The sequence below is a fragment of the Cryptomeria japonica genome, chromosome 10 (assembly GCF_030272615.1).
Source record: "Cryptomeria japonica chromosome 10, Sugi_1.0, whole genome shotgun sequence".
Classification (NCBI taxonomy): domain Eukaryota; kingdom Viridiplantae; phylum Streptophyta; class Pinopsida; order Cupressales; family Cupressaceae; genus Cryptomeria; species Cryptomeria japonica.
The window spans coordinates 296,604,273-296,619,447 of record NC_081414.1 but is presented as its reverse complement, the minus strand read 5'-3'; the positions used below and the strand labels follow the sequence as shown (position 1 = coordinate 296,619,447).

At 32.6% G+C, this 15,175-nt stretch overlaps 1 protein-coding gene across 2 annotated transcripts; it reads left to right on the top strand.

The window, feature by feature from the left end:
• The first annotated feature begins 11,560 nt into the window (after positions 1-11,560).
• LOC131859550 (uncharacterized) lies at positions 11,561-13,443 on the top strand. 2 transcript variants are annotated; one of them, XM_059213456.1, is made up of 3 exons: positions 11,561-11,745; positions 12,700-12,897; positions 12,980-13,443. In XM_059213456.1, exons 2-3 carry the CDS (start codon positions 12,883-12,885, stop codon positions 13,361-13,363), a joined length of 399 nt encoding a protein of 132 aa, XP_059069439.1. In that variant the 5' UTR covers positions 11,561-11,745; positions 12,700-12,882; the 3' UTR covers positions 13,364-13,443. The 2 variants fall into 2 exon arrangements, with proteins under 2 accessions (XP_059069439.1, XP_059069440.1); XM_059213457.1 differs by lacking the exon at positions 11,561-11,745 and adding an exon at positions 11,791-11,924.
• The last annotated feature ends 1,732 nt before the right edge of the window (positions 13,444-15,175 follow it).

The window sequence follows — 15,175 nt, the reverse complement described above, 5'->3', positions numbered from 1 at the left end:
CTTGCATATGAAACCTTCAAGGGATTCAAAGTATATCAAATGGATGCAAAATCTGCATTCCTAAATGGAATACTTGAAGAGGAGGTGTATATAGAGCAACCAGATGGATTTTCCCTATCAGAAGACATTGACATGGTGTGCAAGCTACATAAACCCTTGTATGGATTGAAGTAGACACCTAGAGCATGGTATGAATGCTTACACTCCCATCTTGTGAAGATTGGATTTGAAAGAACAAGTGAATATAGAAATATCTATTTGAAGTCAGAAGGAGATCAAATTCTGATCTATGAAGTATTTGGCGATGACATAATTTTTGGTGGATATGACAAGATGAGTCATGATTTTGCAGATGAGATGAAGAAGAAATTTGAGATGTCACTTATAGGGGAGATTAAGTTCTTCATTTGATTACAGATTCAACAAATGAAAGATGGTATCTTTATCACTCAGTCCAAGTATGTCAAAGAGGTGTTGAAGACCTTTGGCATGGAAGACAGCAAACCGGTTGGTACACCGATGGTAACCGGTTGCAAATTGTCAAAAGAAGATGACTCAACATTGGTGAATGAGAAAGATTACCGATCAATGATTGGTAAGTTGCACTATGTAGTACATAGCAGACCGGACATTGCACATGCAATGGGCATTACTACACAGTTCCTGAAAAGTCCAAGAGAATCCCACTTGGTAGCAGTCAAGCGGATTATTAGATATCTGAAGGGAACTATTGACTATGGATTGTGGTATCCATACAGTAATGATTTCAACCTCAGAGTGTTTACAGATGCTGATTGGGCTAGTAATGTGGACGACCAGAAGAGAACAACTGGTGGTGCATTCTTTCTTGGTTGTAGACTAGTCTCATGAATGAGTAAGAAGCAGAGTTGTATCTCTCAGTCTACAACAAAAGCGGAATATGTTGCAACATTTATGAACTGCACTCAAATAATTTGGATGAAGCATGTATTAAGTGGCTTCAAAGTTCCTGTATCTGAACTGGTAAATATATTTTGTGACAACACAAGTGCAACTAATATTTCCAAGAATTCGGTTTTACATGCTAGAACCAAGCACTTCGAGCTCAAGTATCATTTCTTGAGGGAGAAGGTTCAAAAAAAAGAAGTGGTATTGGAACATGTTTCCAGTAAGGAGCAATTAGTAGACATATTCACCAAGCCTCTACCGAAGGCTACATTTATCTATTTAAGAGGTGAATTAGGGGTGCCACCCCTTCAAGAGGTGAACTAAAGGTGTGTGCTCCCCATCAGTCAGGTATTGCATTGACAAATCTTTTTCGAGATTGGTGTGTTGAAGAATGCTACTCCTTAGGGGAAGCAGCATAGTGGAACATAACTATTTGTGCCTCCACTGGCATTGTTGTCAAAGGGGGAGAAGATGTGAAGCAGAGAAGATATCTGCAGTATTGAGGAGAAGATGTGAAGTAGAGAGATATCTTTGTATATTGCCATCAATGCCAAAGGGGAAGATTGTTGGCATATGTGCAGAACTTGATGACATAATGATATTGTATGTTTTCATTGATGTCAATATGCTGAAGTGTGAGAACCGATATGATATTGTGAACTGGTATATGTGAGAACCGGTATGATATTATGAACTAGTATATGTGAAAAAGTAAAGCGGTATGTTGGAATGAGAATCGGTATATGGGAAGTTTTGTAGTCGAGGTGTCAATTGGCATGACTACCGGTTGGTAGTCTCAACTTCAGGGTTTCCAGTTGATGCATTCCAAGCCTGTGTGATTCAACTGATGACATCGTGTGATGAGTTAGCATTGTAATGAAGATTAGATAGTGTTGCCACATTAGCCTTGTGTGCGTGAAGGATTTCCTTGCGAATCTTGCATGGAGATTAATCCTATCTACCTCGGGAATGTGCAAAGTCTTTGTAAATAGTGGAGAGCGTGTGATGGGTTATCAACTTCCTGAAGCGCTAAAGAATGAATGTTGGAGAACGTCTTGAGATCTGTTCAAGACTGTTGTATTTAATGCAGTGTGATTAATAGTCAGGATTGAACTGACTGAATTGTTAAACCTAAATGTTTAGGGTTTAGGGTTTATGCTACCGACCTATTTGTTTCCTATAAGGTTGATGATGTTTTTCATTTTGAAGTTGTTGGCAAATGTTATGTGTGTATCCAAGTAAAGAGATACTTGATTCTTGCCAGGCCGGAGAAGTGTGTTGATACTTGCAGAGTGTGATTGTAGAAGCAAAGGAGCTAAAGTGGATTTGCCTTGGCATTGAGTGTTGTTATCAGATCGGTGTATTACTTGTTGACTTCTAACCATTTCAGCAGTTGGAAAATCCCTTAACCGGGTAGCTTTAATAGGATTTTGTGTAAATCCCTTAACAGGGTGACTCAATTCAATGAGTTCTTAAAATCCTCTTACGAGGTAACCTTTAACAGTGTTCTAACCTTTAACTGGGTATTTAGCCATCCCTTAATCGGATGATCTCTAGCAGGATCGGTTCCTAATAGAACCTATTGTAAATTCTTTAACCAGACTAGGCTCCTAACATAGCGGACTTCAAAAGAGTTCAAAGAATAGCTTGTGGGTATTCATCCCCACCATGGTTTTTTCCAATTGGGTTTCCATGTGAAAAAATCAGTGTGTCATGTGTGATGCTTTAATATTTTCTGTCAAGTGGTAAAGCATGTTGAACCTCCAGTCATTATATTTCTGATGATATATTACTTGTTTATGCTTATGGGTGAAGTGGAAATGAGATATTAGATTGTGTGGAGATCTAAATTTTTACCAGTTTATCTATTTCATACTCTCATTGTGTTTTACCGGTAGTGTCTTGATTTAGACCGGTGTTACTATTTACCAGTGAAGTGCAGTCTTTATAGTCAAACTGGTTCAAGGAAAGTTTTTGTCTATACTGATTCACCCCCCCTCTCAGCATCGGTTTGGTACTAACTGTTCATCATTATTCATCATACAGATCATCAAGCTTTGCAGTATTTGAACAGTCAGAGTAAGTTGAGTCAGAGACATATGATATGGGTAGAATTCTTGCAGAGTTATAACTTTGTATCGAAGCATAGAAGTGGAAAATATAACAAAGTTGCTGATGCATTGAGTAGGAGAAGGAATTTGGTGACAGAGATGAGAGTGACAATATTAGGATTTAAAGAATTGAAGACTTTGTATTATGATGACCCAGATTTTGCAGAACCTTGGAAAACATGTAGAGAACCGGTTATGCTAGATAGAAGCAAGTGGCTGGATTACTTCATTCAGGATGTTATATTATTCAGAGGAGTTCAGTTGTGCATACCTAAGAGTTTTATGAGGGAGAATATGATAAAGGAGAAACACAGTGGAGGATTAGATGGACACTTTCATATTGACAAAATAGTAGCATTGGTGAGTGAGCAGTACTTTTGGCCCCAGATTCACAAGGATGTTAAGAAATATGTGCAAAGTTGTAGAATTTGTCAAGTTGCAAAGGGTAGTAGTCAGAATGTGGGATTGTATAAACCTATGATAGTACTGGTAAGACCTTGGGAGGATATAAGCATGGATTTTGTACTTGGATTGCCTAAAAAACTAACAGGGAATGATTCTATATTTGTGGTAGTGGATAGATTCTCAAAGATGGCTCATTTCATACCTTGTGAGAAGACATCAGATGCATTGCATGTAGCAGACTTATTTTTCAAGGAAGTAGTGAGATTGCATGGATTACCTAAGAGAAGAGTTTCAGAAAGAGACACTAAGTTTGTTGGTTATTTTTTAGAACACTTCGGAAGAAGATGAAGACATATTTGAAGATTAGTTCTACTTTTCATCCACAAACTGATGGACATACATTAGTTGTTAATCGAAGCTTGGGAAATTTGTTGAGATGTTTAGTTGGAGATAAAACCGGAAGCTAGGATTTGATCCTTGCACAAGAAGAGTTTGCCTACAATAATTCAGTAAATAGGAGTACTAGAAGAACACCTTTTGAGATAGTTACCAGAGTGCACCCTAGAGGTATATCATAATTAAGAGATATTAGTAGTGAAGACTGGAGAAGTTCAGAAGTAGAAGATTTTGCAGATCACATGGCAACCTTGCATATTCAGGTTAAGAAGCATTTGGAAGACATGAACAACAAGTATAAGGAGAAGGCAAATGAGAAGAGGAGACATAAGAAGTTTGAAGTTGGCGATGAAGTGATGGTATATCTGAGAAAAGAGAGATTCCCGATTGGAGCTTATAAAAATTGCAGATTAAAAAGTTTGGACCTTGCAAGATTTTGAGGAAGTTCAGTTCTGGAAATGCATATGAAGTGGAGTTACCAGATAGTCTGAGTATTTCACCTGTGTTTAATATTGCAAATCTTCATGAGTATCATGAACCAAAATTCAGTGAGGACAATATTGTAGACTCAGAGAAACAGTTACCTTGGAAGGAACCGGATCAGATTAAAAAAAATTGGATAGTAAGATTGGGCGTAGTACTCAGAGCAGTCAGGAAAAGGAGTATCTTGTGAAGTAGAAGGACAAACCAGTTGAAGATTCATCTTGGATTTCTCAGACAAAGGTAGACCGCCTTGGTTTTCCTCTTACCCCAACAAAGTGAGAGGCTCAATTTTTCAATAACCTCAGATGTCTGACATAGGAGCATCCCCAATTCATAGCAATCTTGCATCAACAAAAAATATTTTCTTTCTGTTTGCATTTTTAGCTTTTCTTTCTGCATGTCCTAGTTTTGGCTCATTGGTTCCTATGGAGTTTGATTCTACTTGAAGACTTGATCATCTTTCTTGTTTCCAAACCACATCACATTTGCATCATTTTCCGAAAAGATATCACTATCGGTTTCCTTGACAGTTTCCTATTACCGGTTAACAGTTTCTTGTTACCAGTTGCCTAGACCTATTTTGGTGATCTACCGGAACCCCTTCTGAAGCTTGTCGAGCCTTGAGCATTGATTTTGATGTTCCTTGGCATGTGGTCAAACTTTTCCTATGATCTACACTTCATCCTTTGGATTTTTTGAAGGAATCTCTTGGTGGAGGCTGACCTTGTTGATTTTACACGTTAGGTCTTGTTCTTTAGGTTTTGATCCCTTTTTGGGCCGAACAGATCCTTTGGATTGTATATATAATTGTAGTTGTGGATTAGAATGAAATAAATCAAATAATCAAGTAGTGACGCTGTGCATAGAAGATAGATCTTAAGATTCAAGGTCCTGGTTGTCACCTATTTTGTATGTTCTACCAGACCTATGAGCTGGTTATGCTATAAGTTGGTTGGTTGTAATCAATTTTCATGAAATAAAACAATCTGTTTTGCATTACCTCCATCATATCTTTGTGTTTCCGTTGTGTTTACTCTCGTTAACGAGTCTGGATTGATCAATGGTTCTTTAGGTTTATCTCAACTGTTTGTTTGAGACGACCGACTGTATATTTAACCCATAATAGAGTGTCTCCACACTTCTGGAAGAATAACTCTATTTTCTTTTCTTTCTTTTTTTTGGATGGAGTATATAAATATAAAATGATAGTAAAATAAACACAAAGACCCACAATCAACAACTTCTGACCCTATGAAATAATTTGGGTTTCAGGTATATCATTTCATCCTGTGAATAGTATATTATTTTACAGTTCTATCAGTATAAAAATCATACATGTCAAATTTTTCACATACTTTTGACCCTAATAAATTGGGCTTTAGGTCATAACTCCTGTCCAAATGATATCATCTTTTATAATATTTAGCTCATTTTTAAACCAAATTTGTACAAATAAATAAATGTATTATAGCTTTGTGAATCTGCACTTCATTTATTCATTACTCTTCTTAATTCAAGCCTTCTTTTACTATCCAGCCTCCTAGATACCTACATATATTATAGCTTATGATTTATTGTATTAACCCATGTGTTGGTGCATTTAAAATATGGATAGCTATTTTAAGAATTCAACTAATTTGATGAGTCAATTTATGATGTAATTAATGACATGTATTTCTATTTTTTAGTTCTTTTATTTTTTACTAATAATTTAAATAAGATGATTGATAGTTGAATTGGTTTGACGAGACTAACATTTCTTGCACAACTTTCTTCCTTTTACATTATTGCTGGTTAATATTAGGAATGATGTGGAAGAGAGAATATTTAGAATTTCATGTCAACATAGTGTAGAAGGTTAATTTATTTGTAACATGGGTTTTATGGTGATACATTGAGATTTACTAAGGTTTTCCAAGAGTTCATAACTCATAGAGTTACATAAAAAGTATACTTTTGTTAATGTATATCATTTTCAGTGGCTAGGTCTATGTGAAGGCCGAAGTGTTGATGCCTTAGTGAGTTTTTTCCCTCAAATGTTATCTTTTTGTTTTTTTAAATTGATTAATCAAATCTTGATGCCTCTATTAAAGAAAGTAATAATAATGAATGTCATTGTGGTAATGATGACAAACTTGAGCCTTTTTCTTTCTTTTTCCATTATTTTATCAGATACACTAGAAAAGACAAACAAGATGTTTTAAAACCACAACTATTGAGGGACACCTACTATTGCCTAGCTTGCAAAGAACTTTTTTTTTCAAAACTACTTTCATCATGAACTCGGTCCATGTGATCCATTTGGTCGAAGCGTAAGTGATGAAGAGACATATATTGCCTACAAAATACTATTGTAGCAATACACGTGCTATGAAAAACTATGACATTAATATGAGATCAAAAAGGCACTCTTATGGTAGTTACAAAGATGATCCACTCAAACACTAAAACATCCCATCACTACCACCCAAGAAGACTACATTGGTATACTTAGGCAATCTTGCTTCTCTAATTTTTTACAAATAAGAATACATAGACACTAAGAATGATGAAGATAGTTACACAACGGTTTGATTTTGAGTTTTGGGGTTGCCCTCAATCCAAATTAAGGCCATCAAGTCAAGCCCCAACAAGGTATCCTCCAATGGTTACATTCTCTACTATTAACAACTCTCAATCATCACCATGTGCGAGATTAAATTCAAGGGCCTCCCATATTCATCCAAAGATACTAGAGCATGATGCCTTGGCTTACCATTTTCATTCTTTATAGTACCAAAGGAAATAAATCATGATACAATATATGAAGATAATTAAGGAACTTGGATGGAGTTTTTTAACCAAAAGACCCAACATGTAGAATACTAGTTTACAAAGAGGAAGTCACCAAGTATCACAATTGTTTAATATTATTTAGATATTTCTAGTATTTTTTTAGAAATTCTTTTAAGTTGTTTTAGATTAAAATATATTCTTTATGTTCTTCCTTGGCTTTATGCAAGGTTATTGAGTTTCAACATTGGTACCAACTCATAACCAACACTCAAATATGATATTGCAAAGCCTAATAAATCACATGATTTCTAATTTGATCTTTTAAATCTCAATAAATTATATGAATGATGAAATCTATAACCTCAAATTAGGTGAATGACATTTATTTAATTTTGACACATTTGAATGATGCATGTACTCAATTTTTTTAGTAACTTTTTTATTCTTCATATTACATTTTTGCACTCACTTATGGACACACCCAAAATTTATAGAAAGGATACTTGAAACTCATACTTAGACAAGAAATATGTCATGCAACCATGAAATCTTGTAACTTTGTTACAAAATAAGGGTTTTAGAATTTAATATTTTAACGAAACAACATGGGTACATCTATAAGACTTAAATATTTTATTTTCTCAATCAAATCATATTATCCAACTTAGTCTAGAAGCAATGTATTTTGTAGTGGTGAATTTGTCCATAACCAATTTTTGTATTTATGGTGTTATATAGTGTTCATTCAAAGTTTTTTTTACTGTATTAATTAATTAATTTATCATTATTTTCATATTGTAAGCAGAAGGTTTATTAAGGCAAATTTACATGAGCACATTGAAGTTTAAATTCAAGTAGAAACAATAAATTTTTAAAATTTGTCATACTTAGTTTTATATGAGAAATAAGATTTCTATATATGTATGGAGCCCTTTTTTATTTTTATTTTTATGAGTCACAATCAAAGCAGTATTTTTTAGCTTTTCCCTGGAGCTATTAAGTAGTCGAGTAGACACCACTGCATTGTGGGGTCATCCCCCAGTATTGATGTTGTATATTACTATTAATATTATATAATTATTATTAATATTGTATATTATATTATTCCATTCATAGTGTATAAAATCAATGGTTATTTCCAGCAAAGGAGCATTACTATAGCATTATCGAGATGCAATTAGTTTTTATTGATGTGACAAAGAGAAATCAAAATCTTAAAGCCTTTGTATGGTAATAACCACTAATGGTGAAAGTATGTTGATATTCATTTCTATCATAGCTATTTATGGACAACCTATGACATGTAATTGTAAATTTGTGTCTATAATAGATATAGATGTTTATGGAAAGAAAGTGTAGAAGACTGTTGAAGCCAACAAATTTTGATCAAGGTGGGTTTTTGGTCCCTGTAATTATGTAACGTGTTGATCAAAGTGATGCATTGTTGTATAGATCCTTTTTTATACTTGATCAACTTATTATCTTGGTGTATGTGTGTGTGAGTGTGGATGAGACAATGTGAGTAAGAGTGAAGGTGTGTTAAGAAGTGTTCTAGTGCCGTGGTATTTGTGCAAACAGATTGAAGAAGGTTTTGCAGAGATTCCTTACTGAATCTGTTGCAAGTAGTTATGTTGTTACCTGAGCCTACTTGGAATTGATCTCATGAATTTGTAGATGCAATTTTCCTTTGTTCTTTTATTACTTCTATAGCAGTGACCTATCTGACAGTAAGTTGTTGTAATCTAGTAGTGAGTCATCTAGTAGTGAGCCTTTTGTAAACACTATATAACTAGTTATATTATCTTGAGAGTTAACCCTCTCTGTGGTTTTTCCACATACAAAAATCGGGTGTTTATCTCGTGGATGCGTTTTTCATTTTTTTTGCATGTGATGATTCATGTTGATGAGATTGATTATTAAAGTTAATATCAAAGAAAAAAATTATCGCTTGAGTGATTATTGATTCACACCCCCCCCCCTCCCCGCCTCTCTCAGTATTTTGGACCATTCAACCATTCAATAGAAAACAACATTTTGAACTAAATATCTGCTTTTTGTCTATAAATTCTAAATATATTTATTTGGAAAAATTCAAACTTAAATTGTACATTTTTTTAAATAACTTTTAATTTAAAAAAAAATTATAGTCAACAATATTTGTAAAAGTGACGTTTACATTATTTTATATAATTTTTTTTATACAAATGATAAAATTATATTATTTTATAGATTTACAAAATGAATATCTAATTCTTGCAATTTGTTTCATGGCATTTGTTACATATTATTTTAAATTAAGTTTTGAATTCAATCCAATTATAATTTAGACAGAGATGTATGCCATAATGCATAACTTGTTCTATATGTATCAAAATTTAATTTATTTGTTGGAAGAAGAACATAAATACCTAATGCGTAGATATTTTTCATTAATTAACTACTTTTCAAATGTGTAGAATAGAGAACTTGATGTTGTGAAAATCCTATGTTTAGTAAAACATAAAATATAAATTTACTATAAAATTAAAATATATTAAAATTATACTTATCGTACAACTTGTTTTGAAGGCTATGATCTTGCAAGTTGGTTTTTCAAGTTTATTCCATTTAAATGTTCAACATAAATACCTAATGCGTAGATATTTTTCATTAATTAACTACTTTTCAAATGTGTAGAATAGAGAGCTTGATGTTGTGAAAATCCTATGTTTAGTAAAACATAAAATATAAATTTATTATAAAATTAAAATATATTAAAATTATACTTATCGTAAAACTTGTTTTGAAGTCTACGATCTTGCAAATTGGTTTTTCAAGTTTATTCCATTTAAATGTTCAACCTAAGATTTGGATCCCAAATTTTAACAAAAAAATGAAGAGGGATGGTGGAGAGACCTAACCAAAAACCTTTGAATTAAGGTGCCTTTGTTTGAAGACCCTTTTTATCCACCAAATATTTTTTGATAGGAAAACTTCGAATGAAGGTCCCTAAATTAAAAAAATGAAATAAATTTTTTAACAGTCAACCTTCGTTCGAAGGCCAACCAACCAACCTAACTTTTTTTTTTGTATTTTGTATTTTATCTCTATATATATACATATACATATACATATATATAGAAAGAGTGTTGTAGAGTTTTCTAAAAATTAGAGACAATGTGAGTTGTTGTTGAAACTGAGATAACAAAATGAGAGTTTAAACTTTGATGTAGGAAGTTTAGATACATTTTTTTATGTATGTGCAGATTGATAAAGACACTATATTACCAAAACATGTGGTGTGTAATGTAATTGCACATTATTATAGGATGCAGGTGCATCATACATGGATCTACATGAGGTGCATTCATTTGTGAGAAATCAAACAAAAGAGGTTGGGAATTTAGACATATTTATAAAATTAGAGCATCTGAATTTGATTAAGATCATATTGCATTATTATATTTTAATAATCAAAAGAGGGGGCTCATGTGATGTGAAATTGCAAGGTATGCAATTTACGAAATTAGAAAAACCAAAGAGAACTTAGAGAGGAAATTTAGAAAATTCTCCAAAGTAGAACTTATGTTGAAGATCTACAAAATGCTAGTGAGGATGTCCTTGGTTGGGGATGGAAGGGACCAATACTTTTTTAGTTAAGGCTAGTTGCAAGATCTTATTGGTTGAAGGCTTGGTCATCCACGAACACAACGCATGTAATTAGGTTCAAAATTATTTAAAATAGCCCAAAGTGAATGCATTTTTCTTATTAGTTATACACAACAATTTTATAATTGAGAAAATTTAAAGATAGAATGATAGAATGAGTTTTCACATTATATCCTTTGGAAATGCATAAAGTAAATCTCTTGTCATTATTGTCACAATGCTTCTTTAGCTAGCATATTTGGACTTGCTTGTTATATATCTAAGATCTCCTAATGATCAACAACAAAATTTTGTATGGTTTACTCAATTATGCTAGGTATATAGAAGATCTCCTAATGATCAACAACAAATGTATTATATGTAATCAACCTCTCAAATTAATTGTTTTCATACATTGTAAAAATTTTGTACTATAAAACATTTTGCACAACTTTCGAGTTCAAAGTAAGTTCCATTCATTCATATTCAATTATTTTCACATTTTACATTCAATTTAATTATATTGTTCACAATTAGCCCTAACAAATATAATTTTCATTTCTTATGATCTCTCAACCCTCTAAATCACCCAAAACATACCAAAACATATTTGACTATGGAAGTAACTTTAACACCTGATTGAGGTGCAAGTGTTAGTATATGAAATAAGAAATGGATCAAGTCTTGCTTTGGATTTCATACTATATAGCTATGGAAAACCTCCAAACATACCACAAAATTTTCTTTGTTCTACATGATTTATAAAACATTTTCATTTTTCCTAGAAAAAAAACATATTTAAATTAAAAATAAAATACATTAAATGTTTATAGGTGAACATTCTCTCGTCTATTCCATGTTGGAAGGTCAACGATTGTGTAAGGAAAATTAAATGAAACATTAAATAATCTTCCTACGTATGAGCAGGCATTTTCTGTTGATGTTGATGTTGGTGGGCGCGCACTCCAAGAAAACAAACTCTCATGAGAACAAAAATGGGATTTCAAGACTGCTGATACAGGTGAGTCACGTTAATTGCTATATTTCTCGTTTCTTATTTCAACAGTAAAAAGGATGTTTTTCTTGCTTTTCTGCAATCTATCAAGAAATGCAATTTCTCATTTCTTGATTTGTTGAAATAAGTTTCAGAAATTGTTGATTTGTTTGTGAAAATTATGAGTCCAACTTGCAGATACATGGGTAAATGTGCCCTTGCTAGGTTTTTAGTTGCCTGTTGTATGATTTTACATATAAAGTTTATCTTACTGATATAGAATCTTTTGATCTATACTAGTTTCTGTGTTAATTTGCATTTGTGACCTTGGTTTTCTCACATCCTTCCTCTGAGTAACAGGAACAATTTCTCCCTCTTCATATTTATCTCGAAATAGCTTTAGTCAGACGATTTCCTCCTTATCTTTGTGTGTGAATTATGGTTATTTAGATCCCTTACAAGAAAATAAAAAAAGTTCCAAGAAGCAAAACTTAGGGTTCTCTAGATTGAATGTTTTGGTCGTCTTCCCCTAAAATTATTTTCATCAAATCCACAGAGTCTTTGAATCCTGTATACAAAACGTGCATCTCAGCTGTTTGTTTGAGACGATCTACTGTAAATTTAACCCGTAATAGAGTCTCTCCATTTTTCTCCAAGAATAACTCTGTTCGCTTTTTTTCTTGGAAAAGTGCAATTCTACCATGGAAACAAGGCCAGACAGGAAGGATGTATTTGCAAGAAGACCTAAAATGAATTCATAGTTTTTTGTGTTGATCAAACATATTATAATTATTTGAATTTGTTTTTTAATATATAAATATAAAATGACGGGAAAATAAACGTAAAGATCCACAATCGGCAACTCGTATATCGTTTCATCCTGCGAATCATATATTATTTTACAGTTCTGTCAGTGTATACTGAAAATCCTATATGTCAGATTTTTCACCAATTTCTGACCCTATGAAATAATTTGGGCAGGTCGTAACTTCTGTCCGAATTGTATCATCTTTTTCACTCGTTCATAATATTTTAGCCTCAGGAGCCTGCCAAGGTGCACCATACAAGAAACCCCAAAAGAGGTGCATTTAGGGTTATTACAAGAAATCCTAAAGGACAACGCGGCGAGGAACAGATTTAGACAGCTCAGAAAACATCGGCCCAATGGATTCCATGCAGGTAAAACAAATATGAACATTTCTTTTTAAATTTGGGGAGCACACATGAATGTATTGACACTTTTTTGGGGTGAAATTTGCAGGAGAAATCTGATGGACAACAGCACCCTTTTGGTACGTTTTGCTATGCGATGACCGGCATTTTAATTCCATGCACGGCCGTTTTGGTATGTCTGGGATTTCTTGGCATAACCACCGCCATGAATGCTAATGGTCTTTTTCTCAATGTATTTGGATTGGGTGCGATTGTTGCATCTTTTATCGTCGCAGTATTACTCGTGATAACTACGGCTCGGGGAACGGATCGTACAATTTTCCTTACCTTTTTGAATTCAACGATACTTTCCTTGTCGGGTTTCCTTGCAGCTTTTTACACTGTGCAGCCGTCATCGTATATTATCAGTCTTGGTTTTGTTATAAGTTTAGCATGCATGGCTTTTGATTGGTTTGAAATATGGTCTCGCTGACTTGGAGGCCTGTAGAGTACTCAGAATTTATCAAGACTCTATGAAAACAGCTTTTTCTGTGAACAGGATGAAAAACTTTTTAACCCTATATAGAGCAAGGCGGAAATGGCTCGCCAGGCTGTAGCACTAATGGGTTCTGGTTGGTTTTTATCATGTCAATGTGCTTAGCATCAGGACGAGGCCATATTTCTTTATGTTTATAATACATAATACCAAGCTTTCCATGTTTTAATGGGATAGACTTTGTTACTTGTAATCAGATATTTGAGTTACAGTAAAATCAATTTGATATTTCAATATTTGCTCTTAAATTTTAGGACAAGTGAATGAGCTTTATTTTAAAGCAAATTTGTCAAGTAGATAAATGTATTATGGCTCTCTGAATCTGTACTTCATTACTTTTTGAAATTCAAGTCTTTTTAACTATCTAGTCTTCCAGTATGTATTAGCATATTAATTAATTTATTGGAGTATTTTAAAAACTGGATAGCCATTTCTTTGCACTAGAAGAAGAATTCAATTGATTTATGATGTAATTAATGCCATGTACTTCTGTTGATTAGTTTTTGTACTAATACTTTAACTGACATGATTTTGGCAAAAATTTCTTCCTTCTACATTAGTGCAGGGTAATATTAAGCATGATGTGGAAGAGAGAATATTTAGAATTTCCTCTTTGTAAAGTAATTGATAATAGATAATATATATTTGTAAATTTTGTTTGTAAAAGATATTTGTATTTACTTTGTTTGTTGTTTTAATTCTAAGAATAGTTTAGGGCTTTTTGAGCTTCTTTTCTTAATTTAAAGATAAAATGTATAACATTTTTTTGTTTTCTAAAAGATTAATATAAATATGTACATTCACATGTTTTATATTATTTTTTCATTTATCTATTATACACATTATGGTCATTAATCATGCCATCCACACATTTTCTAGACTATTTGCATGATTATATGTTTAGGTGAGAATATAATTTAGGTTGAACACATGGTGAGATTTTCTTATTAGTATTAGCTTTCACCTCCTACTCCACATTTTGATAACTTATTCCAATAAAGTCATCACTTTGAGGTTTTAAGAATGAAAGGTTTGAATTTGACTTGAAATTAATAGGAAATAATGCTTGATCAAGAATATATATTTAAAGGCACAAACAAAGCGTATGGACATATTGAGTTATTTGTAGTTATAGAGGAAATTGAGAATGCTAAATTGAAGTTAATTTGCATTGTTTTGGGCAACATTTGCTTGGCATGCCCACTTTAGTTAATTTCAAAGTCTATGGAAGATTTATTACTAATAAGGTTTATTGAAAGTTGAAGTTAATTTGCATTGTTTTCGGTACAATATTGAGTGCTTGGCAATGCCCACTTCAGTTAATTTCAAAGTGTATGGAAGATTTACTACTAGTAAGATTTATTGAAAGTTCTTTATACATCTGAGATTTTGAAGAAAAATAGGTTACTAAGGTTATTGTTTATCTATAGGATTCAAAAGTTGTCACACTTAGTTTTATATGAGAAATGGAGTTTCTATATATGTATGGAACCTTTCTTTTATTGCATAAAGTGTCATTCACTATCTAACATAATTGATTTTTTTGAAGTTTATATAAATGTTATTGGACTACACATTATAGTATTGACTTTGTATATTACTATTAATATTATATAATTGTTGATATTATACATTATATTATTCTATTTATAGAGTATAAAATTATTAGTTATTGCCAACAAGGAGCATTACTATAGCATAATTTAGATGCAATTAGTTTTGATTGATGTGCCAAAGAGAAATCAAAAT